Source organism: Vanacampus margaritifer, chromosome 2 (genome assembly GCF_051991255.1).
Source record: "Vanacampus margaritifer isolate UIUO_Vmar chromosome 2, RoL_Vmar_1.0, whole genome shotgun sequence".
Classification (NCBI taxonomy): domain Eukaryota; kingdom Metazoa; phylum Chordata; class Actinopteri; order Syngnathiformes; family Syngnathidae; genus Vanacampus; species Vanacampus margaritifer.
The window spans coordinates 27,826,895-27,852,308 of NC_135433.1; the positions used below are offsets into that span (position 1 = coordinate 27,826,895).

Consider the following 25,414-nt stretch of genomic DNA (forward strand, 5'->3'; position numbering starts at 1 on the left):
TTGGGAGTAAATGAGTTAAATATAACACATTACAAGACAGGTGTGAGAACATTGTAAAACTTTATTCATCACAAGTCATGATGCAGCAACAGTATACTCAGTGTTTCAGCATTACCGGCAAAAATAAACAACTCAATGAGCTGAAAAGAGCCCAAGAAGGTGAAGATTGTCAACATGATGAAAGCTTTTGATATATTTGGTCAAAGCATTGAAATTTTGGAGTGGAATTGGTCAATAACCAATAAAGCATTGAAAATATATACTATATTTAAATAAATCTAATCACTTCTGAAAAACAATGACAAAATATATCCTCAAAGCAATTTAGAGTGTAATAAATCAGTCCAAAAAAAAATACATATAATTGTAAAAGTCAAGGAACCCCGCCTCCCCTTTTGATATAATACTACCACATAAAAACTTGACTAACCCCATATGTGCCACTGGAAGACGTGTGCTGAAAATTGCACTTTGGTCAACAACCACCACAGGTCAATACAGCACCTCCTTTTCATCTTATTTCCCTTTCTTTGGTCCTCTCAATTTCACATGCACTTTAGAAGCCGGCCGTGCGTTAAATAGATTCATAGAAAAAAATACTTTTTGTTCAAGCCTGCTGTCAGACTTGTAGCAGATTGTCATCAAAGCGTCACATAAGAGTCAATTGAAGCTCGCGTGGGAGTGTGATTTGGTCGCGTAGTGCTCGGATGATCCTCCCGCTCACAGCGAGGTGCTCTCCGCGTGCGGGTCGAGGGGCGGCGGCGGCGGGTTGGCGGGTCGCTCCGCTTGCTGACTCGCGATCACCTCCGGGATCCACGCTCGTCGGACCCCTTTCAGATCCAGACCGCTGTCTGCATGGGGCGGCAGACGAACCGCAGGGGAAAAGGTCAGCATGAGAAACACACACGCATTATTCATGACAGTGTCTTTATACGCACTTGATGACACTAAGGACTCCATTACAGTGGTGCCTGAAAATATAAGTGACCCAACCTCCAAGTTTTTGGAGATATAAGCTGTCATTTGTACGATTTGATTGCTTTGACTTTAGCATGAATTTGAGAAACCATGGTGGCAGGGAAGTCATCTCAATTCACAACACGAGGCAGTTTGGCAGATTACCCCCCCCCCCCCCCAAAAAAAAAAAAAACAAGCTTCCAGCTATTTCCTGCCACTCGTGGTTTTGGTTAACTGTCCAACTAAACAATTGCATGTTACAGATTTAAAACAACCACATAACTTTGCCTTGAGAAAGTCTGTTTAGCTTAATGCTAGCAGAATGACAGGCTAACAACATCATCAGTGTTGGTTTAACCCTATTAACAACATATATTTGGACAGTTAATGGTGCTGCAACACATGTAGACAAATACCCATACTCAGGCATATTATTTATCCTCTGCAAAAAATGACTAATATTACTTTGGCTAAGCCCCCAGGAGCAGCACAACGTCAAGTGAAGAAAAACATGCGGTCATTCTTTCCATTCAATTTCATGAGGTCATCACTGTATGATTCCATAAGTGCAATATTACAGAGTGCAATTTTTTTCTCATCAAAAATGATTACAGAATGTGTTGCAGAAGTCTGATTCGTGTTTTGAGTTGCAAGCATGGTCACGGAACAAATTCAACTTGTACTTTGAGGCATCATTGCATCATTATAATGCAGAATAAGAATAGTGATGACAGTATCCCTTTGTTGATTGGCAAGGAGGAAGCATGTGCTTCTCCTGCCTGATCAGATGAGACTTGTAGGACTAAAATGTTATTTGGAGTCCTTGGTGTGTACATGTGAAGAACATAAAACAATTAACAGCACACTGTCTGTTTTTTGTTTTTTTTCCGAGGTCGATGTTAGTCTGTCTGGACTGCATTGATACATACGCATCACACTGTATGTATCCTTCCAGAGAATTGCATGTGCTTAGTGACACACTCGGCGCCCACACAAACGCAACACAGACACATGCAAGCAAACCAGGCACGTCAGCCAGGAAGAGTCCGTCTTACCAATCGCCTGCCTTGCAAAGCCCGTCTTACAGGCAGGCCGCCACCTCAGACATCTGCAACGTCACACACACACACATTCCATCATGCTTCACGTCACCACAACCACAATGAGTGTGTCAGTTGAAACCCAAAAGCCAAATAGTAAAAAAAAAAAAAAGAAGAAGAAGAAGCTGAAAATGCCACTCAGCCAGCAAGTCATCCAAACAAACATGTTCAGTGAACTCTTGCATATTACATCTCTAAACAAATTTTGACTTGTAGTTTACCCTGGACTGGTCAAAAGCCAATCGCTGAGCACATAGTCGTTCGTTAGGAAGGCCCACAGCCAAGATTTCACACCTTCGTGGCAGACACGCTAACCACTACTCCACCTCGCTGTCTGTATTATTGATTCTTTTCAGTCTATATGTTATACATTTTAGATAACAGCAATGTGCAGACACATTGCCAGAAACTGCCAGTGCAGTTGGACATGTCCATGTCCAAAGTTTACACAAGGTCAAATCAACGCCCAATATCGTCCACTTGTTCTGAGTGAGTACTAGTCCCACAATGGCCACAAGTGGATCATAGTGGAACCGACTGGATTTGTAAGTGTGATGTTGATTTGATATGATATGAAAAGCCAGGCCAATGTTCACCCTGGACTGTCCTGTTACCCAGATGAGTAGTCTCCATTTTTCTTTTTGGTGTCTTCTCATACAAAACTTTTTGGTTGTTTCGCAGCTTTTACCATATTTCAAATCTAAGAACCTTTACCTTAAGTCCAATTGAAGAAAAAGAACACTTACATGGCACAAAAGAGTAATGTGTCATTTTCATTGCTGCTTCTTAATTTTGATCTTTGAGCTCTGATAAATCTAATAGACTTGCTTTCTTTACTACATAATTGGTAAGGGCTAAGTAATCCATGGGCAGAGTCATTTAAATGAATTATAGAAAACTACACTGATAGCCAGTTGTATTGATTTCATTTAAATATCAGCAGTAGTATTTTTGCTCGCACTAATTTGCACTAGGGAGTGCTTACAATTCTGACTTGAGATTTTCACCATAAATGTTATCCTAATTGTGTTTGTTTTGATCACTTTTACTTGATCAATTTTGCTCATGTAATGGGAGTGTATAAACCTATTCATTTATTCATCATTAACATTCACTGCCTTTGACAAGTATACTTGTCAATTACATGTTGTTCAACGGCGCTAGATGGGGCAGAATCTGATTACGCTCCACTGTGAATGTCATATTTGGAAACAACTTTACTGATGCACAACCATCAGTAGATGACATCATTTCCCCATTTTATACAAAATAAACACAGTTTGAGAGTCCATGGGAGTAATGGCTGCATTTTGTTCAACCTACATTTTTCTACTGTCGGATATAAAAGAACAGGACAAGGCAGAAAGGAGAGACTCTATTTTGTCATTTGCCAGATTATGTTGATATATAATTATTGAACATAATATCGTGCGTATATTGAACATTTGGAAATTTTCTAAAATTGCTAGCAATCATTTTTACCCTAAATGTTATATCATGACATATACCGTTACTGTGAAAGGATGCAATTGATATCATGACATGAATTTACATATGAGTTTTAACAGTATGAACTATGCTATAGAAACACCAATGGCAATTTTGCAAAAGTCATACAGTACAAATTGTATGAAAATAACTTGTGAGACCCTAGATACAAAACAATACTGAATAACATAAATTAGGTGCTGCGAGTGCCTTATTAAACCATATGAAGATGTATTAGACTATCTGTAACCTCAACATGTTGCCGCTATCGTCATAATAGCGAGAACCTCCTGTAAGGTTTTCACTGTCGTCCGCAACAGTTGATGATAAAAGAGAACTGCTTTACCTGTGATGATCTTTGACGAGGAGCCCAACAGGCCATTACAGCTGTCGCTGGCTGCCGGTTGCGGCGGCGGCGGCATGTTAGGCCGGAGCCGCGGCTTGGGCGCCGGCCGGGAGGGGCGGGGGAGCGAGCCATACTGGTAAGCAAGCGGCTGCGATTGGGGGCTGTCGTGAGGCGGCGTGTCGGGCGGCGTGGGCGTCCTGGGCGGCGACGGCTGCTCCCCCGGCGTCGGCGGATGCGGGGGCGGGTGGCTCGGAGCGTGGATGGGGCTTTCTTTGGCCGGGTGGCGCCTGGGGGTGATGGGCGGGTGGTTCGTGGGACCTGGAGTTTGGCTGGCAGAATGCGAGGCGAAGGGACTGGCTTGTTTGGGCGGTGCTGGCGCCTGTTTCTTGGTTCCTGCATTGACACAAATGAAAAAAGGGGACAAATACTGTATTTGAAAGACTGCTTCGTATTTCCTCAGCATGTACAGTTGGTGACAGACGTCCATATGACATGGCATGGGGCCTTTGTGTTTTACATTCTGTGGTTGGCTGTTCTGTAAAGCACTTTGTAACAGCTAAGGCTGTTTGAAAGAGCTATATAAATAAAAATGACTTGACTTTGATGTGCAGGCTCCCTCTAGTGGCAAGCAAAAAAATATTACTGCTTAGATACAGTTAAGTTGGATTGAACTTTTAAATTCATACATGTGCCTTTAAATCTTGAAGGACTGTTTGTTTTAAAACATTTACTGCTCCCATGGTCCAAATATGATTGATCGCGCTCAAGTTCCTGCTGTTCAAATGTACTTTAAAACAGCCATGTTGCTGTTGTTTATAATCACCAACACAATTAGTGGATGAAGATGGCTTGGCGATGTTTTATTTTGAGGGGATGGTATCGCAGCAGTACCAGAGATGTAGAGAATACGTTTTAACACCTGAGACTCTCACCTTGTTGTATTAAAAGCTTTAGTTAAGAGTGTGACAAGTCATTTTGTTGATTCTGATGATGTAATATACAGACGTATGAAAATGTTTGGGCACTCTTAACCATTTACATGATTTTCCTTTTAAAATCATTTGTTTTGTTGGAATCAGCAATTTCAGTTAAATATATCACACAGCACACTTAACGCAGTGATGTTTGAGAGGTGAAATTAAGTTGATCCCATTTACATCAAGTCACCCAATGGGTGCTATTGGAAGACTGTTCTTTCTGCAAAAAGGAGGATCTACTAAATGTTAACCTAATTTTCATTTCATTTCATTCAAGAACCAGTCTACAATTATTGCACACGTTTTGTAAATCCAATAAACCATTTCACCTCTCAAAGGTCGCTGTGCTTGTCTGTTATGATATATTTAAAGGGACAGTAAAGTGGGAAAAAAAAAATTGGGGGGAGCTTTTAGCCATGTTAAAATGCTAATTCCTCACCAAAAACATCACCGAAGTGGTGACCACTCACCCCTCTATGAGAAATTCTAGGTCATTCTGAACTCCAAGCACCAGCCCCTCCCAACCCTAAAAAAACGAGCGGGTGCTCACTCTATGACGTCATTAGGTGCGGACCCACCCCCGCACCAGCTCTGCGGACTAAACGCACGGCCCACTTTCTGAGACCTGAATGCTCGCAGGATAGTGATAAAAGTAGCCTTTATCATACAGAAGTACACTAATATATAATGCTTCATTTTGTTTATTTCGGGTATACTGTTCTGTACTTGTTCTATGGTTTAATAAAGCTGATTAAAAAAAAAAGCTGAAGAATTTAGCAGTAAACATTTTGTCTAAATTAATTCAAAGCAATCAAATATCTTTCTCGGGGTTATCAGGGGTGCCCACACTTGTATCTGATTGTGGGATGTCGTGTCACTGTATGCAAGGTTCTGTATAAAAGGCCAACAAAGCTTGTTAGCATCTTTAGCATAATAGCATCTTCTGTTCATGTCGTGGATGCGTCAATTCTTCAGTTGTTGATACTATGACGGGGTTGCCAGAGTTTATTTTTTATACATTATACTTCACATGCACTTTATTACACAAACCATTATTTATTTGTATTATTCATTATTTTAAATTGATGATCAATTCCACGTCATTGGCATGACAGGCAACAGCATGTAACGCATGTTTAGCACTTACCTCTGCGGACCATATGTGGACTGGGCCCCCTGGATCCACTCTGTGACTGCGGTGTTCCCGCTGTAAGATGGGCTGACCCATTCCTCTGTGGAGGCGGCGTGGATGTGTGCTCCCGGGCCGGGCTGTGGACATAAAACATGTCCAAATCATTTTCCGTGTTGAGACTGACATTCAAGGTATTGTGACACACCGGTGCAAAGGCATGCACATGAAAACAAGCTTGCAGGTTACAAATATGACACAAAATCAAATGATGAAACATTTGTGAAGTACATCATGCCAGATCAGACCAAGTGGTAGATTTAGAACCAACCAAGCAAGATTAATGAAAGCAGAGCAAGGAGAGATTAAAGACAGGCAGGGGAGACAAACAACACCTGTAAACAAAGAGTCACGTGATTTAACTTGTCATACATTTTGAATTTGTGTACTGGATTCCAACAAACAAGAGGGGAGGGCGATCCGGGTGGCTTGAATTGGTTGAGAGCAGGCGGCGTTGCAGGGAGTATTTTGCGGCTACCTCAGCTACGTCACTCCTTACCTGCTCTCCTCTGTGCCCAGCTGGGAGACCAAGTGAGCTTGCGCGGCGGCTACCTGGCCCCCAGTGCCTAGACCGCCAGCCGGGCCCGGCTGCTCGGCCTCCTGGGTGGCAGCTTGGGGTTGGGGCTCAGAGCAGGCGGGACCCCCACCCTCCTGGTGGGGCAGTGGGGTTTGGGAGGTGGGTGAGATTAGCTGTGGCTGCTTTCTAATAGTGGTGCCGGCTCTACGTGGGCTGGCCTCCGGATGTTTGTTAACAGTGCTACGGAAGTGAAGGGGGTGGAAGGGGAGAGGACAAACCACACACACACACAAACTGTAAGAAAAGGCCCAGGAGACATCAAGAGGAACAGAGAACAGAGGGCCGACAGAGACGACCTCTCCGAAAGCACAACCCAATATAAACTTCAACTCACATCGCTGCACAAGACAGATGTCAGGAAGCCAACACACAACAGGAAAACTACAGTATGACCTAAGCTTTAATTGGAAGGTACGGGGATAACAAAAGGGTACACAATGGAATTCAGACCACATATTGTAACATCAAGAATAGTGAAAGGTGCTACATGTTTAGTTCCAGGTGAGAACACAAAAGATTATACTGAAAAAGTAGTGGAAAAAATCATACAAAAACATTCCCTGACGGGATTCATGGGAGCAACTTTTGGACTAGAGCACAGGCTGAAAGTTTGGACACGTTGGCTGTTGGGTGGCCGTTTCAGTGACCGTGATGGTCTCGTTGGCCACTACGTAGTGGGCCGACACCGCCGGGCCCCGCGAATCCTGCCTGCCCGGTGTCTTGGAACGGGATGGGAGGGGAAGCGGCAGGCTGAGGCTGAGGTTGGCGCGAGACAGGTACCTGTCTTTGCGGGGAGGTTGAGTGTCCCCGTCTTGCCCCACGAGGCTGCCGGGGCGCTTCCTCTCGAGTTCGCCGTCCGACGTCCCTGGGTGGGTGGGCAAGGCGAACATGCCCGACACGTTGAAGTCCACCTCTGGACAAAAGAAAGATAGCAGCCAAGCAACACGGTTACATTTGTAACCCTAATCTGCACTGGTCTGTCGCAGCAGCTCCCCGAGTTATTACGCACACCGGAGGAGAGGGGCGCTTGGTGTACAACATTTAAGTGGGTCGAAAAAAGACAGAACTGCCGTGTACTGCAGTACAGGTGAGCCACTCTTTCTCCTGCAGCGCCTTCTTTTTTTTCTTCTTTTTTTTAAAGTAAGAGCCCCTCAAACGCTTCCACTTTTTCATCGGCATCCCGGTGGCCGTGCTAAATATTTTAGCTAATGCTAGCACTATTGCTATCAACAGTTTTAAACACGGAAACACTTAACGCTATCTCCGGGTGGCTACAGACCTGTACAGGACGCTGTCTGTGACTTTGAAGTTCGTTCCCGAAGCCGATTAGCTGTTGCGAACAAATGTATTTAATCTATTTTTAAATGTTGGTGAATATCTGAATGTGCAGATTTTAAGTGCGCCGCAGCTTGTCCCGCAGTACGCATCCGTGCCCGCCTGTGTGAACTACATTGACAATAAAGGGCAATCGCACCCCCAGAAAATGCTCTATCCTCATTTGGTGTTTAATGTACGATTAGCCAACATGTCTGCGGTGTGGGCACATTTCAATTTATATTGTGCTTGGTTAAAATGCCAGTGCTAAATAAATATTTTACAATATTATAATAATTTAAATTAATTATAATAAATGCAATAATAGACTGAGATGGTTTGGACATGTCTCGAGGAAAGATAGTGAGTATATCGACAGAAGGATGCTGAGTTTCCAAATGTCAGGCAGGTCTAGAGGAAGACCAAAAAGGAGGTTTATGGATATAGTTAAAGAAGACATGAAGTTGTATGAGAGCAGAGGATGCAGAGGACAGGGTTAGGTGGAGGCAACTGATTCACTATGGCGACCCCTGAACGGAAAAGCCAAAAGAAAAAGAAGAATTACAATGATAGTAAAAAATTGGCATAATTTTTTTTCGCCGTTTCGGTTTTCGGCCAAGCATTTTTATTTTCGGTTTCGGCCAAACATTTTCATTTCTGTGCATCCCTAGTTTCGACTACAGGACACTTAAGTGATCTGGCTGTGTCAGCCACTGGGTATAAATTTGGACTGAACAACTATGAAAAATTATCTGATTGCGATAACTACCCCCACCCCTTCCTTGGAACTACTTTTCAGCCATGACGGATAGAAGATGTATTTTTTAAACCAGTACTAAAGCATTACCTTCAGGAAAGAACCAATCAGCATGCTGAATGATTGGCTCGATGATGGCGACCACATGGACCGATGTCGCCGCAGCCATTTCTGCGAGTGTCCTGCAGGGATAAGAAAGACCACAGAGGAGGTAAATGGTCAGCGGCGAACGAAGATAACCCGATGCCAGTGTGTGTAGAGTCCCCTCACCCCTCCGTCTTTGCCCACAGCAGGTTGGGCCCCAGGACGATGGCGATGTTGCTGGGAGACATTTTGTTGACGTCGCGGTCTTGAGCCAATTTGGCCAGAAACTTTACCAGGTATCTGGAAGTAGTAAGTCAACAATATTTAGTAGGGATAGACTGATTATCGGCCGGGCCGATTATCGATGCAGATATTTGGCATTTTCACAAATATCAACATCAGCCTTTTTACAAATCTGAAGGCCAATGAAGCTGGTTTCGCACTAAGCGGTGAATGCTTGCAAACAAAGCGAATTTTGAGTTTTCATCAAGATTTGTAAGATGTTCACAGATAGTTTTTACTTGTCGCAAAGACATTTGGATAACATTCAGACATTTTTTTACTGTCTGTGAAGACCTTTTGAAACCTTTTACGAACACTGACGAAAACCCCAAATTAGCTACATTCGCATGCATTTGTCGCTCAGTGAGATATTAGGAACTTTTCTTTTATGGATTTATTTTAATTTCCACTTTATTAAAAAAATATATGTAGAGAATGCAAACTCCCTGCACTTTTTTATTATAAAAAAAATAAAATAAAAAAATCAGGCTGGGATAGGGCTACTCAAGGACTGCGGTTGAGAACCACTGTCCAAAGGCATCAAAAAAAGAGAACATTATTATGATTTTCTTTGTCCAGGAACAATTCTTCTTATTGCATCAAATGTATTCCATCAACTGTAGGCAAAGTTGGACAGCACCTACCTAAAGTTGGCCTTGTGAGTCTTTGGCATACGGTCACATGTCACCCACAAAGCCTGAAGTCGCTTGTCAGGGTCAGGCACACTGTAACATACACACACACGTTACCATCCATCGTTGGAACAACGGTCTGGGTGTCTTCTTACTTCGATGCTTGTGTCCACTCATCATACAGGCCAAAAGTCATGAGAGGTTCAGGAAGTTCCCTGAGGTACGACTTCAGGGCTCCTGTGTGCAAACGAGTCCGTAAAACAGTTGAGTAAAGGATCTGAAGCAGATCAGGTTTCGGCTTTTGTGAGGCTGTAAAGACCCAGAAAGGTTGTTACCGGCGACGGCGTGGGGGTCGGAGTAGAACTCTTCAAGCTGCGACGTGGAACAGTCCAGTGCGGCTTTCAACTTTTTTAGCTTTGAAGCTCCCGCTGCTATTCTGAACAGACCCTACATGGTAAATATGTTAGTATCAAAATTAAAGTATTTTCAAATAAAAGTATTGTAGAGCAGTGAATCACTATGTTTGGTACGCAAAAGAATCACTGGCTAAGTCATTTTTTAACTTTTGAGTTCAACACATGTATTTAATCTTTACGAATTATGTTATTGAATATATTCAGGTACAAGTCTTCATATAACTTTTCTTACATACTGTACAAAATAATTGGAGAATGCCCAATGGAATACATTGTGGTCATCTATGGCCATGTATTTTTAGTTTTTAGCCAAGATGAATGAAGATGGTGAGAAACATTTGAATGTTTTTCCTTTTTTTTTTTATTGTTCATCTGTCTTTCTCTTGAGCATACCTCTTCCTTCATCCCTGTCTCCAGCAGCATCATGACGCAGGCCTCAATGGGCAGGGCAATGTCCCGGTTACTCCGCTTGAGGTGCTCCTCCAAGGCCGTGCCGAATGCTGGCTTCTCCATCCAGGAGTCTAAAGAAAAAGGGAGACACTTTGGTGGTGATGTGCTCATGTCTTCTTCTGGTAATTAAATGTCTCGTTGCTCACCTTGCTGTAATTGGATATTTGGAATAGCTTCCTCCAGAGCTGCCAAAGACCTCCTGTGGTAGTCTGCCTGGGCCTCTAATAGCTGTCATACATGGACGAGCATTAATGTGGGTGTCTTTGGTTATCACTCTTGATTAAAAAATGTGGTGAAGCTAGTCGTTGCTGCCCCCACCATCAGATAATAGCGTGCGTAGTCTCCTTCTTTGGACGCAAAGTTGTACATGTCTGCTGATAACTGGTCCTGCGGGAAAAACGTCCAGATGCATTATAGAAAAAATATGATCATTTTATGTCATGTATTTTAGTGGAGTGGAAACCTACTTTACATATTTCTACTTTGTTCAGAGCCTCTTCCATCTCATCTTTGAGGGAGTCCACCTTAGCTGCCATGGCCTGGTTGCTAGACTTGGTTGCTTGGTACCACCTGCACGACCATCACTTATTACACCCCCCAAAAAATTGTCTTTCATGGACCAAATGATGAATTTCAAAGGTACTAAATCGGTACCAAAATTGTAATGATTTCTTCTACGGTTGGAGCAATGGAATATTTTTACAATAAATTATTCCAGTGATTATCCCATCGATTTAGTCGAGTAAGCGCATAAAAAGTGTATTTTGCATTATTAAACAATACCAATTTAAAAAAAAAATGCATATTAGGTATACAAGTATTATTTATGTCCACTTGGGGTCACCTCATCACGTTTTATACTGCAGTATCGGTGACTTTGAATGTATGTGACTTTAAAGGCAGGGCCTGGCCTGGTGAGTGACGTGGGAGCCCGCAAATGAGAATGTCAAGTTGCGCCTGTCTGTTAGCGAGCTAACCATTAGCCAGTCTGTGTGTTGAGACTCGCCGGCGTCGGTTGTGGCCGTGCAGCTTGTGTGAAAGTGTTTATCATGTGTTTATTTTGTCATAATTTCTTCAATAAAAAAAGAGCACCAGTGGCCATCTCTATCCTTGACCAACTATGGGGCATTACGAAATGTTTTAACTGACCATGATAGCCTATATCAAGTCAGTTGTGTGGGCAATCATGTGCTATTGTGTAAGCCAATCTGCTTTGAAACAGACATTTGATCTTTTCGAAGTGTGAAACATTTCCAAACTTTGGTCTGTCTTTTACGCACTCTTTCCTCCGAGCACAGTGCCAACTTTTACACTGCGTAACTTTGAGGCAGAGATTGTAATCAAGTTATTTATTTCAAGAATTGTTGCAGCCCGACTTACTTCCTTGTCCTATTATCCATGCCTCCAGAAATTGAATAGTTGATTTGTGCATGTTTAACAAATATAGGTAAAAATATATATATTAAAAAAAACTTGCACTGTCACCATTTGGGTTTATCAGATGTAATGCATATACAGCATATGGCGAGAAAAACGGAAACACAACCTTGTCCTGGCCGAGTCATAGTCGAGGACCAGTTTGGCGAGTTGCCTCCTCTGTTTTAGTATGTTGGGGATCTCAACCTGTGAGATGTCAAAAGTTTCACCAATGAGCGCAAAATCAAATCAAGAAAAGAAAAGAGAAGAAAAGATGAAAGCATGTGTTGTACCTCGGCCAGCGTGTTGAGAGGATCTAGAACATCTCTCTCGATCTGCACTTCATGCTGCATCAGTTCACTGGCCAACTTGCTCTCTGCCTCACCACACACATCCATCATCTTGCTGTTCACACACAGAGAAAACAAACATCTTCCTTATTGGACCATTTGCATCATGACAGTCGGTTTTACACGAAGTTCACATTTCCTTATCTCACCCAATCAGACTCTCATCTCCCAGTTGAGAGCCACCTTCTTGCATGGCCTGAGACAATGCGGTCAAGGGTAGCTTTTTCTAAAGGGACACACAAAAAAAAGACAACTCCATTAACGAAAGTGACACAAGTGACTGGGATGCTTGCAACTACTGATTGTTAGTTTAATAATATGAATAACAATCGCAAACCTGTTTAATTTCTTCACTTTTTCCAAATTGTTTTGTACACATCACCAGCTCAGTCATGGTTTCAATTCCTGAAGACTATAAAAAAATGGGACCTATTGCCTCCCTTCTTTTTTTTTTTATTGCTTCCCTTCTTGACAATCAGCATTGAAGGTTGGAATTAGGGGGTTAGATCACCAAATGATTCCTTAGCTCAGCGCACCCTCAGGGGATGGGCCAAATGCGGCTAACAAATTCCCCCCCACTTAGGTGGGTGTGACAATGAATTGGAATTTAAAAAAATTAAACTTTAACAGAATGTGTATTTTTAAGCAGTCAATTCTACACAACCGTGTTAGGTAACTTAAACTTTATTCAAACTGGATGATGCATGTTTCAATATAATGCTATAGAACTACAGTATGATCTCAACTCAACGAGTGTTGCAGACATTTTATATTCATATCATTACACTAGCAGTAATTTGCTAATGTGCGTGTGGGAAAGAGACATGTTGCGCCGAGTTCCTCTCATGTTTGTGTTACGTAAATATTGTATTTATTGCACAAGAGCACGTTTCGTCAGTGATGATGCATCCCTGGTGAAACAAAGAGTACTGTATGCATGTTACATTCTCCCCTGACATCTTGAGTGGTTCTCGCAACAATGTTCACTGTCCTGTGGGAACATGCGAGCTTTATGATGTCACAAAATACGGAGTTGTGTTCAAGTGCAAGTGGAAAGATGGACGTTGGTTGACTCACATGTCTCTTCTCGGTGTCTGTGCCCAGCTGGCCCTGCAGACAGGACACCAGCCTCTTGTGTGTGTTGTGTGACATCAAGCGTACCAGCTCCATGCGCCTCTCGATCTGAGTGTCAAAACAATACAGCATAAACATTAACACACACACATATGCCATACTTTGTTTTAACAGCTCATCATCAAGGAAACATGGGAGGGCTCAAAACACAGATGCTTCTCCGAAGCACATCGATCTGTCAACACTCCATCACGCTTCTGTTGTGACTGAAAGGCAGCACAAGGGTGTCGATGGCGTTTGTCAAGCTCGAGTTGGCGGCGCTTCCCTTGTGTGGTGATATAACGGGCAAATAAGAAACAGATGGATGGGGTGTTTTTATGAACATGTGAAGTAACTTTCAGTTGTCATTATTCACTACTTTCTGCTATGATGTAGTTAATGCATAATTTAAAACTATATATGACATAGTTAATGCTTTAATTAAAACTATACAGCACTGTGCTAAACAGCAGTTACAAATTAGAATGACCATATCTGGACTTTCTTGGTCTAGTTATTAGAATACAATACTAAAACGTAAAAGTACACGTTTTTAGTGTGAATTCCCCTTACATTCTATTCTGTCTCTTCCATACAAATAAGGTACATGTCTTTGTATTCATGTACAAGACACAATGAAGTGAAATGTATAACCATTCCCATGGTATTAAGTTAAATATCTAAAAATAATAAAACAAATGTACAATACAAACAGACAAGACCAAGACCAATATTCAAGCAAACTGAACAGCAAAGTAGGCTTACAAAAATCCACCCTCACGAAAAACATCAAAATGGCTTCCATGAATAAAAGGTTAATTAAAACAACACAACAAATGGGGGCTATAGCACAGTGCTGTACATATGTCGACTTTACATTCATCTCGTTTTAGAAAGTATATTATTGTCAGGAGCTGCAAACGCAGACTGTACACACTCGGAGAGCACATACAGTACCTCTCTACCAAAACCAATAGTCCATTTGGAAATAAACACACACGTTTTTGGTAGGAAATATTACTAAAGTTTGACTACTACATTCAGAATTTAGTCAGAAATCTTTTTTTTTCCTTTTTTTCCTTTTTTCTCTCTTTTTTTTTTTTAAATTTAATTTTATTTTATTATTAGAAATCTAATGTTACACAACATATACCAGGGTACTTACTACCTGCTTAAAAATCTGTCTTTTGCCATAGCAGTAGTAGGCCAGGCTAGAAAAAAAATATTTGGAATTTTTAAAAAAGGAAGCTATTCCAAGTAATCCAAACAATAAGTGTTTTTTCATCTAATTACAGTGGTTGTTATATTTTTGTACTCAATTCTCCTGATAGCAGGCCCTGTCCTTTGGAGTTTCTTTTTGAACTTTGAAAAGTACGTCTGAGAAAGATGGCATCACCTAAAAGCACACTTCCTCTTCCTGTTTCAAACTAAACAAGCCTCATTAGCGGAGAGATTTCCATCTTTTGCTGTCTCATCTTCCCATTTTGACATTTTAGATTTTACGGTCTTTTTTCATCACAGACTTCCCCTCCTCCCCTCCTCTGTTAAACGCTGATGCCAGACCACAAATGAACTTTCCTGTCTGGTTCCAATTGATTAGCTCATCTTAAGCCAATCCTCGGCTCAGATTTACATACTTTGACAGCTCAAATGGATCCAGACGAGCAACAAGTGATGCCAGAAAACAACTCCAGTGGCCTGACGGACTGCCAAAGTGTTGGCGGCCCGACGGTCTGGATGCATCAGCTGATCCCATTGTCTGGTGCTGACGAGTGCTTTTGGAATGATCCAAGAGGCGCACAGTGTTCAAAATGTGTGTAGTTTTTGACTCAAATGTTTTAAGCAGATCTGGAGTGTGACTAAAGAAACCACCCCGTATATGAACTTCATCCGAAGAGAGGAAAGACCCCAAGTCTCAGAGCACTCGAGAGTTCATGATCATATCATACATGCTTCAATTTCTTCAATGGACTTTCGCACTATTCTAGTTAATAATGTTTAGTATCACAAACTATGTACATTTTTGCCCATTCGGCATCCATTGCAGCCTGTAGGCATATGAAGCCCTTTGAGACGCTTGTGTGATTAAGGGCTATATAAACAGACTTGACTTGACTTGCATGTGTTTTGCTTTTTCTTTGGCTTTTTTGTGGCCAGTTTCCAAAAGGAGCATCTTTTTAAAGCTACAGTGTGTAATAAGTCACCATTAGATGTCACTAGACCACACGTCGCAAGCCACCACCTCGGCAAGCGACGGCGACTTGGCAGCCAGTGTGAAGCCCGGCGAGTGACGCCGAAAGACTGAACGAACCAGATTTAGCCAGAGCAGCTAACAAAAGCAGCAAGCGAGAGTTAAGTCTGAGCCATGGGCTGGAGTGGGTAACTAATGGGAGAAGCTAGTTTAAAAAAAAAAAAAGTTTGCGAGAGCAAATCAGAAGGTGACAAGTGACGGGAGTCCGAATCACAGGACTCAGCGACGACCACCTGCAGGCCCCATCTGTGTAAAGTAAGCTGCGGTTGACCCACTCACTAACTATAATTTTATAGACAAACACACCAATTTTATATACAAATGCAGAGAGTTGGGAGGCTGTGAGATATTTTTGTCTAACAAAAAATAATTGAGTAGCACTGTGTTAAAGGGATTATGATATGGATTAACTATTTTGCTACTGCTTTATAAAACAAAACAAAAGACAATACAGGCAAAACTAGTGCCAACATCCCGGAACAGATTATGTCAGCCTTGGAGGTTTAACTCTCCAGTAAATACTGGCGAGATGCTGGACTGCACCGAGGCTCCTACCTACTCCCATCCTCACTTACAAGTAGATTCTGCAAAGAGATTCACTGAGAAGACAAACAAGCTCCAACTTGTCAATTCTATAACATGTTCCAATTCAACCTCAGCTGAAAAGGGTTGAAACCCACATTAAAATGGGGAACATCTTTGAGAAATACACATTCAACAAGAAGGTGAGCAACTTACCTCACAAATATGTTGCTCAGCTTTAAAACTTAAAATAGTAGCCCGTTCTTGCTTTTAACACCCAATTTAAAATTTCTAAACTAGCTCATTCTGTCTTCTCACATCTTGACTGTTGCAATTTTTTCCTCACCTGCCTTCTCTCTTCATCTGCCTCAACAAAACGTCTTTAAACCATCTCAAATTAGGTGACAACGCTGCCGCTTGGCTTTTGTACAGATCCCATAGGTTCAGCCACATAACTCCAGTTTTGTCATCCTTGCATTGATTCCTTAGCTCTTCATTTTCTTTCAGTCACTCTTCGTGCCCTCAATGGTCAAGTTCTTACTTTGTGGATCGGGTGTAACTTTTTGGTCCTGTTAGGTCACTTGTGTCTGCTGACCGCCTTTTACTTACTGTCTCCCACAAAAGAAAAAGCCTAGCAGTCTCCTGCCTGCCCCCAAATTGTGGAATGTGCTTCCTTTTCAGCGAGAAACTGCCTCTTCTGTTAAGTTCAAAAGCAGTTTTTTTTCTTCTTGCATGTTTGTTGACACTGTATTTTTTTATGTTTATTGTCTGCATATTATTTTTATTGACATAAAACAAGCATTAGAGCAGGGTTTTTCCTGTGTACAAAATTCAGAGGCGGCCACCTACACCTAATTTGCTTGCCACCTCCAGCCTGAGCCAATGATATAGCTCAATACAGCGCTCCAGCTGTGTTGATTGAGCTCGGTAGGAACGCATTTTAACTGCAGTTGCAGTGTTACGCCATTATGGAGGCGCTATATCAACAGCAGTGCACCGGAAAGACCTGAAGCAACAATCGAAGAAGAAACAGCTTTCCTTTTTATTCTTTAAAAACAAAAACTTAAATGAATGTACCGAAGAAGAAACAGATCATGGATCAACCGTTGCGCACACCCATTTCCTAGTTGCGGGGCGGAGGTGGCGCGCTCCAGCCATCACCAAAGTCATAAAGCCACAGTATATACAATAAACATAATAGTCTTTTACAACAACGCTGAACTATATTTACAATTTAATATGTACTAGTGGACAATTTTTTTTACAGTATGATTGTAGTGGAAAAAATGGCAAACATTAATGGCAACTTTGTAATTAATTTGTATTCATATAATTTCTGATTTCTCGTCCCTGATCGTAAAATGGTTGCGTGAGAGTGGACCATAATGGTATCGGTCCACCGCCGCGAGTACCAATACCTTAAAATAAGACTGGTATTGGCACTGATATCAAACCAATCATAGTAGGGGTGATACCACCTTTGCCTCAATTTGAGCCAGGAAAAACGCTGCATTAGAGGCTGTATACTGGTCCTTCCTTTCAAGTGTTACAGTTTCACTAATATGTTACTATGTTTCATGAGTTTTATCCTAATGTTGCACCATGGACTATTTAACAATTAACAGAACCATAGCCGCAATCCCGCCAGCCTTAGCCCTGAAGTAGGTGAGCTGGCCAAAGGTTTACAAGATGGCTATTACAACTTCTTTTCATCCTCAACAGCTGCATGCCATGAAAAGAAACAGCTCTGACGACCTCTGACCAGCCACCACAGAAAATATTTGACATCTAACAAGCTGGAGAAGCAGGTACAACCTACTTTGTCCTCATTGTTGATCTGTCTTACGTACCAATACCAATTCAATGTCTGAACTGTTTGTACAAAACAGTGATGTGGGCTACAGCTAACAAAAAAATACTACGTAGTAGGGGTGAAAAATTTATCAAATTCAAATCCACATTGCAATGTACTAGAATGCTGTTTTCAAATTTCAAAGGCTGCAATGACTGAGTAGGTTATAGGTATGTGTGTACATTTCATTAATTCATTCAGTGTCGAAGTGCAGTCCACATGTTTACACATCATCTTTTCATGAAACATGAAAAGTTGAAGTGATAAAGCCACAGGCTTGTTTGCATTAATCGCATTTGTGACTTACTGACTGGCTTATGTTTTCACCACGTTCGCTTGGTTAAATTTTGTGAAGTTGTTCTGAAGAAAACAGATTAATTTAGTGCTTGTGTTTGATTTGAATAAAAAAAAAAGAAAACTTGGGAAGAGGACCTTGAAAAAAAGAATTGCCTATTGATGGTGTCGGGTTGAAATGTGACAATTTGTTAAATTTCATATTTTTTCAAAAATCTGTAATATTGGTCAGTCAACACTAGTTGAAACTAGTTGAAAATAGCTTGCTCTTTTCTTTGATGATGCAATGTTAATGGTTGACCAAACATGCTGTGTTTGGGGCCTCCTGAAAAGTCATGATTCTGGAGGTACAGTAATGCCAGCGATATTAAATAGCAAATGCAATTATAAGGAGTGTGGAAGGCTGGCCACAATTAGATTATTTTTAAACATCGTCACTGGTCAAATCACATTTGTGTGGTGTCTATTTCCACTAACACTCAAAATGTCAAACTGTCTTTGTACATTTAATATTGAACCAGGTTTTTAACTGCATTTTAGTTGTTAAGTGCTGAACATATTTTATCAGTTGCAACAAGATCTCACTGTGCGCATCCCCAGGCCTTCAGGTAGCATTAAAACACAAAGGCCACAACTCTCCTACAGAGGCAAGACGTGTCCAAACAGGATCAATGCTTTAGCCAGCGCAAAGCACATTGTAAAAAAAAATGGAAGCGAAACAACATTGGGGGGAAAAATGGAAGTGAAACGACAACTACGCCAAGGAAATCAAAGCATCAAATTTCTCGTCAGAGGCCACTGAGGAGTGGGGGGTGCCGAAGCATTCTAACTGGAATGGGAATTGAGAAAACCCACCAGAGAGAAAGTTCTCACTGTTTATGTGTAGATGGCGCTCTAAACTAAATGAAGCACACCCAAAAAGAGATGACTCTTATCTGAGCGCATGTCGCAAAGATGACTGATGAAGCAGCAATTCCAACCCTTGCACCGCACTGATGGTCACATTCCTTACTGAAGGAATGTCTAACGCAACAAAAAGCTCCTGACATTCACACTACGGAAGACATGCCTTTTCTGGAGGGAACGGCACAGTTTGCTTCAGATATTTTTATTACCAGAATCGTCAGATTGAGCAAAGGTTGATCACCAAGCCTTTCATTTCACATAATCGAGATCCCTTCATGTGGGCAAACGTTGCTCCTCGGCACTTCCCACTTTTCACGGTGATGTCAGCTTTTCTTTCCGATGCACGCCTGTCTCCACCCCCGCATCACGCTCACTAACATTTTAAGATAGCAGAACATTGCCCTCGGTTTGCCTCTGCAGAAAACCACGACACCTCCCAGTCGTCAAACCCGAGACTCCGGATGATGTTGCAATTCCAAGAATTTTGCTTCAAACTTGGCGTGAATGAAGACAATGACTTTACCAGGCAGAGCTTTTAAGGGGAAAATACTTCCATATTTGACTTTTCAAGAAAATCACTCCCACTGTACTACAGCATTCCTTGCAGTAAGCTCGGAATGAAGCTTTTGCCTAAATTTCCTGAATGAATGGTTCATTTTAAAATATTTTTATTGGGACCTCAGCTCAGCATCCAATAGGTGAAGTCATGGTAAACATTTTTTTTTAGACAGACTGAATCAACAGTGTCTAAGATGGTTACAACCAAGTAATAGATGCCAGTTTTCCTTTGTTTAATCAATACGTGATACTTAACTATCATTTTGTCTATTTGACTTTTATCAGGCAAGGAACACATACTTGGTAACACATGTAGAAGAACCATGTGAGTTCTACTAGGTAATATGTCAAGAAAACTAATGCTTAATTAAAAATGTTACAGTCAGAGTCAGACCACATAAATCTGGATAAATATTCAATGAGTGCCCTATAAAAAGGTTCAAATTAAATATAAATATACATTTAAAGTAGCACTAAGGAACTTTTCTACCATAATAAAATATTTTCATAACTCTTCTGATGAAACATCAACTTAAAATTACTGGTATCTTTGCCATGGTCTGAGCCTGAGGGGGTCTGTATCATTTTTACCGCCACAAAGCAACTTTGAGTAGGATGGTAGGAGCACTGCCACACAAAAAACTACAAATTTGCTGACTGCATTATGGCATACGACAAAAGCTACCCCGGATGAAAGTAGTCAAGGATCAACATTGTCCCAGACTTCACTCACTGGAGTGAGCGGAAAAATAAACTACGCAATGCGCTTGTCCTCATAGGAAATGGTCTTCCTTCAGACACAACAATACCGCTTTTGTCCGTATGGCGTCGCCAGAATCAACGTCAACTGAAAGTTCCTTAGTGTTGCAAAAGATGTAACATAAATATGTACATGCTGGATTGTATGCTAGCATGCAATAAATAGCGCAAACCATACCATTTTGTTAACCTAATAATAGCTTAAGTAATTTTAATTTCGAATGTCTTGTCACATTATAAATAAGAATACACTTATACTTGCTTCAAAAATATTTCAGTGTAGCTTGTTGGCCATCCAGGTCATGATAATCCACAAAGGCTAAAAATGTAGGCAATTGGACTCTGCTTGGTAGTTCAAGTTGTGTACCCGCAACCCTAGTGAAGATATGCGGTTCAGAAAATGGATGGATGGATGTTTAAAAATTCTGTGAGCATTTTATGCTATTGAGCTAATGAATTTTTTTGCTTTTGGAGCGGTAATGAATGATTCCAATGAGAGTCAAACAGCTAAAAGAGAAAATAAATCCTCAAACAAAACGGAAAAAATCATGTGTTGTATTTGTGTTTGACTGACTGACTGTTACCCAATAGGCTACTTTTTGGTTCAATGAGGATGATGTATTCAAACAGACAAACTCAACCAAGGTCCTTCCTTTGCGGCCCTTCTACAATATAATGGCAGATGCGCGTGTATTTTTTCTCGTTACCTAGCAAGCACCAGGCATAATACCTCACAACCACAGCCTCAAGCGATTAACACCCTCGCTTACCCCAAATATTGATCTTCCATCTAAATTAGTGCAGCAGTCATTATTTGTGTGTGTGAAGTGTTTACCTGGAGGACGTCATCACTCAGTACCTCAGTCTTCTCAGCCCTGAGGAGAGAAACCCAAGTGAACATTTGGACTTATGGTTCAAACACATGCCGTGTAAACAACAGTGCAAGATTATAAAGCGATATGGAGGAGCGCATATGTTTAAATGTAAAGTTTAGTTTTAGAGCAACCTAGCTTGGTTTCACATTCGGTGCTATTGTGTTGGATCATCAACTGTACATATTGTACGCAAAGCTTAATTTGATGCAAACAAGCTGAAACTTCTAAATCTAGCTCAACCTGTCTTTTATGTACACAGCAGAATAAGAGTCAGCACGATAACACTTGACCATAATAACAATTATGTGCACAGTCAAACTGTGTGTTGACTCGACAGAGCCACACACTCAGTCAGCATCAACTAACTCCTTCAGAAAGGAGCTGTCAGATTCCTCCGGCGTGTCCCAACACACGCTTCCTGTTGGGTCACCGTGTTTGTTATGGCAACAGGAGAAGGTGTGCAAATGTGCGCTGGAGGTTGTCAAGTGGCTCGTTCATGTCTCAAACGCTCTATTCATAATCATGACATCATGTTGAAGTTTCTCTGGGGAATGTTTAATATTTAGGCTGGACGATTTGACACAATACACTAGGACTAAGCATTTGCAAGGCTCTGGACTGTGACCAATTTGGGCGCCCTAATTTCTCTATGGTGCGCCCAATAAAGTAGGTGGGCTGCATTGGTACGACCAGCCATTGGAGGGGTGTGTGTGTGTGTGTGGATGGGTGGGGTGGGGGGTTGCCGCAGTCAGTTTCTTTTTTATTTTATTTTTTTAAGAGTGAACCTATAGAACTGCAGTGTTGATTCGGTTGAATGCGATGGAGTGGAAAATGTGGGTGCACCAAAGAAAAAAAGTTGGGCGCGCCGGTACAACCTTTGCAATAAGTTAGTCCTAAATCTTGATTTGTGTCATGTACACTTAAGCATGTGCAATGTCTGCCTTGTGTGACTACAACTTTTAAACGATGTTTCCATTCAAGCCTAATAAACTAGCTCCCACATTCTCTATGGAGGCATTCAGAGCCCCAACCCCTCCCTCACCCGCTGCCTTCCACTGTTACTGGCTGTCAACATCCACAAAATGCTTACTCCACACAATCCCTCTGTGGCCAACTGACCCTGCCTGAAAAACACATCACAGTTTCAAACACGCCACTTCATGAGTGAACTGTAGGGTAAACAGTCAGCCAACGTGTATTGGTGGCCTTTTACAACTCCTGTTGGAGGATTGCATGTGTGGAATCAGGCACATGGAACTGCATGAAATACCAGCAAGACCAGCAATGACCGCTCTGACTTGAATCCCATCAAACACTTTTGAGGAATGGGCTTATCACTGAATCAAATACACAATATTATATCCCCACACAATATACACCTCGTAATGCAAAGGTAAATCTTGTTTATCATGCTAACTGACTTATTTTTACATAGTCCGTTCTATATTGAAACGCTGTGATGATGTTATGTTACTATGTTTACTAGCATGGAACAAATGACTATCGTAGTGGCAAGCTATGCAGTCATTTCATGTTTATGACTCCGGCTGCAGAGTGAAAAACTCCCAAGCACAAAGACGAAATCCCTTATTATTAAACAGTCAAATGCACTTAATAGTTTTGAAGAAGGTGCATTTTAAAACTAAGCTGTGTGTTCGTGCAGTTGGAGTGGACGCTAACTATCTGGCTCGTTAATGTGATTTGAAACACGCAATTCCACACCTCTGCTACAATCTTTGTTACAGTGTACGTTTACTAGTAAAATGTATATACATTTATCTACTAATTACAACATTTATCTACTAACCTCGCAAAATAAATGATCGCTGCAAGTCCGTGAATACTTTGTGGACTGCCCGTCCTTTCTGTTGATTGCTGCTATCCATCGACGTCTTTTGTCTTCATTAGTAGGTATGCGATAAAAAGCAACATTTGGTTTACTCCTTTGTCTGTCTGTACAACCGACCGCACAGCAAGATATGACCATTTGATAAGATAATCGATTAAATAAAGGACTTTACGCTGTACGAGATTCAATGGTTACAATACAGGCAAGTGGTTCTTTTGCCGTCCAGTGTCCCAGACTGAGCGTTCCCATGAGGGCTGACTTCACGTGCAAAAGGTCAAGGTCACCTAGGGAGGTACTTGATTTGGTGGGTGTGTATTCTTGGAGGTAGGTATCGGGGTTGTGTGCTTCGGTAGGCAGGTAGAGTAGATGGGTGGATACTTGGTTCGATACCAGACCTCTAGTACGGTCAACTACACACATTGTTCAATTAGCACCTTTATATGGGCCTTATTATCTTTGTACAGCAGTTATGTTCTTTAAATATCGCTCTTGTACTGTATCTCATTACATTTTGCAGGTGGCCTGTTATTATTTTTGATATACAGTAATTATTCAACCATTCACATACTAATTAACAAGACAGTACTTTTACTTTCCTTTCTCAATAACTCACAATGAGTTAAGTTTACACTAGCTAAGTGACTGTCCTGTGCCAGCCAGTCCTTCCGACCTCGCCCACGTTTTTTTTAACTACAAAATGACGTGTAAAGTGTTAACTGTTCATGTGTACTTCAAAGCTTCGCGTGTCGTTACGTGTTATTAAAGCCCACAAAAGAATAAACAGCCAGTTAGCTGTCAGTTACATGCTATTGTAAAGTTATCCCTAACAAATACTCACCTCCCGACTGTTTGGTTGGCAAGTTGCTTCATACGGTTAAACTGTTTCTTCATGTTGTTCGCCCTCTTGGTTCCAGTTTAAATGAAACCACACCAAAAAAAGAAAAGTCAACGGCACCTCCGCGGAACTCTTTTCCCTCACAGTGGCTGAAAAAGTTGGGCTAGGTCGGAGCCATTGTGCCTCAAAAAACTCCACACTGGCGCTCGAATCTTCTTCGAACCTTCCGGAACGACTTTCCAATAAAAGGCTACGAGAAGCAAATATAAAGTGTCACTACTTGTGTCTCGACCAGCTGACAACATGCCAGCGAGGAGTGACTTTAGTTGTCGGTTAGTTGGTTAATGCTGCAGGGAATAGAAGGAGGAAGTGACTCGACTCGACTTTCCTACCTACTGTAACACGCACACGCGCGCGTGCGCGCGCACACAAACACACACACGCACACACACACAAACACGCACACAAACACACACACACATGTGATACCTTCGCACGGGAAAGACACTTCATGAAGTACAGTGCCACCGTCTCATCACAGCTAAAACAATGTGTTTAATCATACTGCCTTTACAAACAGCAGTGCATTTTTAAACTTTGGTTCTAAATGAATTTTACGTACATTATTTAACTATAGAAGAGTACAAATATACGATTTAAATGAATGCTTAAAACGCATTAAAAAATCAATAAATAACTAAATAAATTGTTAAAGCATTCAGTTTTAGTGTTTGCTTTTCTGACCTGCCCGTCTGCTACTGCATGTCTCGTCTTGGTCCTACAGTATGGTTTATTGTTATTTCTTTGTTGAAGACAAATTTCCCTACGGGGACAAATGAATCAATCTAATCTAATCTCAAATGTATTTGTGTTTTTCCACACTAGTCATAGCCATAGAATCCGTTTTTTAAGTCATCTTCTTACTGTTGTTGTTGCAGTTTGTCGTTGTTGTTTGTTGTTGTCGTTGTTGTTGTTGTTTGTTGTTGTTGTTGTACAAGGGCTCCCGCTAGTGGCACATGAAAGAATCACTTAAATTTCAAACTGTATATAAACTTGCATTTTATTTTTATAACTGTTTTTGGGTAGCTTTTTTTTGTATTATTAAACTTGTGTTTGAATTCATCATAAAGTACTTTTTTCCTAAATTCAACCACAGTATTAATGTTTAAACTGTGCATAATGTTGCATATGCTTCTGTGTTTTATTGTTGGTCTGGTCATGATGGTTGTGCATGAAGAGCTAAGCATTTTTTTTTTTTTTTTAAG

At 41.3% G+C, this 25,414-nt stretch overlaps 1 protein-coding gene across 3 annotated transcripts; it reads right to left on the reverse strand.

The window, feature by feature from the left end:
- Positions 1-43: 43 nt before the first annotated feature.
- arhgap17b (Rho GTPase activating protein 17b) lies at positions 44-24,600 on the reverse strand. Of its 3 annotated transcripts, XM_077556945.1 has the most exons (21): positions 24,153-24,600; positions 21,426-21,465; positions 13,413-13,517; positions 12,485-12,561; positions 12,279-12,390; positions 12,116-12,192; positions 11,037-11,139; positions 10,888-10,956; positions 10,716-10,797; positions 10,513-10,640; positions 10,039-10,150; positions 9,859-9,940; positions 9,716-9,796; positions 8,976-9,089; positions 8,796-8,887; positions 7,415-7,547; positions 6,557-6,814; positions 6,016-6,137; positions 3,892-4,284; positions 2,013-2,065; positions 44-851 (listed from the first exon to the last, which is right to left on the reverse strand). In XM_077556945.1, the coding sequence occupies exons 1-20, from the start codon at positions 24,203-24,205 to the stop codon at positions 2,058-2,060; spliced, it is 2,241 nt and encodes a 746-aa protein (XP_077413071.1). In that variant the 5' UTR covers positions 24,206-24,600; the 3' UTR covers positions 44-851; positions 2,013-2,057. The 3 variants fall into 3 exon arrangements, with proteins under 3 accessions (XP_077413071.1, XP_077413070.1, XP_077413074.1); XM_077556944.1 differs by lacking the exon at positions 2,013-2,065 and having other exon boundaries at positions 24,153-24,599; XM_077556948.1 differs by lacking the exons at positions 2,013-2,065; positions 6,557-6,814 and having other exon boundaries at positions 24,153-24,597.
- Between the last annotated feature and the right edge of the window lie 814 nt (positions 24,601-25,414).

Coding starts and splice junctions, on each gene's coding strand:
- arhgap17b (XM_077556944.1), bottom strand. CDS start 24,205: ATGAAGAAACAGTTTAACCGTATGAAGCAACTTGCCAACCAAACAGTC. Junction 10,151..10,512: donor AGACAGGGATGAAGGAAGAG/GTATGCTCAAGA, acceptor TTTACCATGTAG/GGTCTGTTCAGAATAGCAGC. Junction 4,285..6,015: donor TCCACATATGGTCCGCAGAG/GTAAGTGCTAAA, acceptor GTGTCAATGCAG/GAACCAAGAAACAGGCGCCA.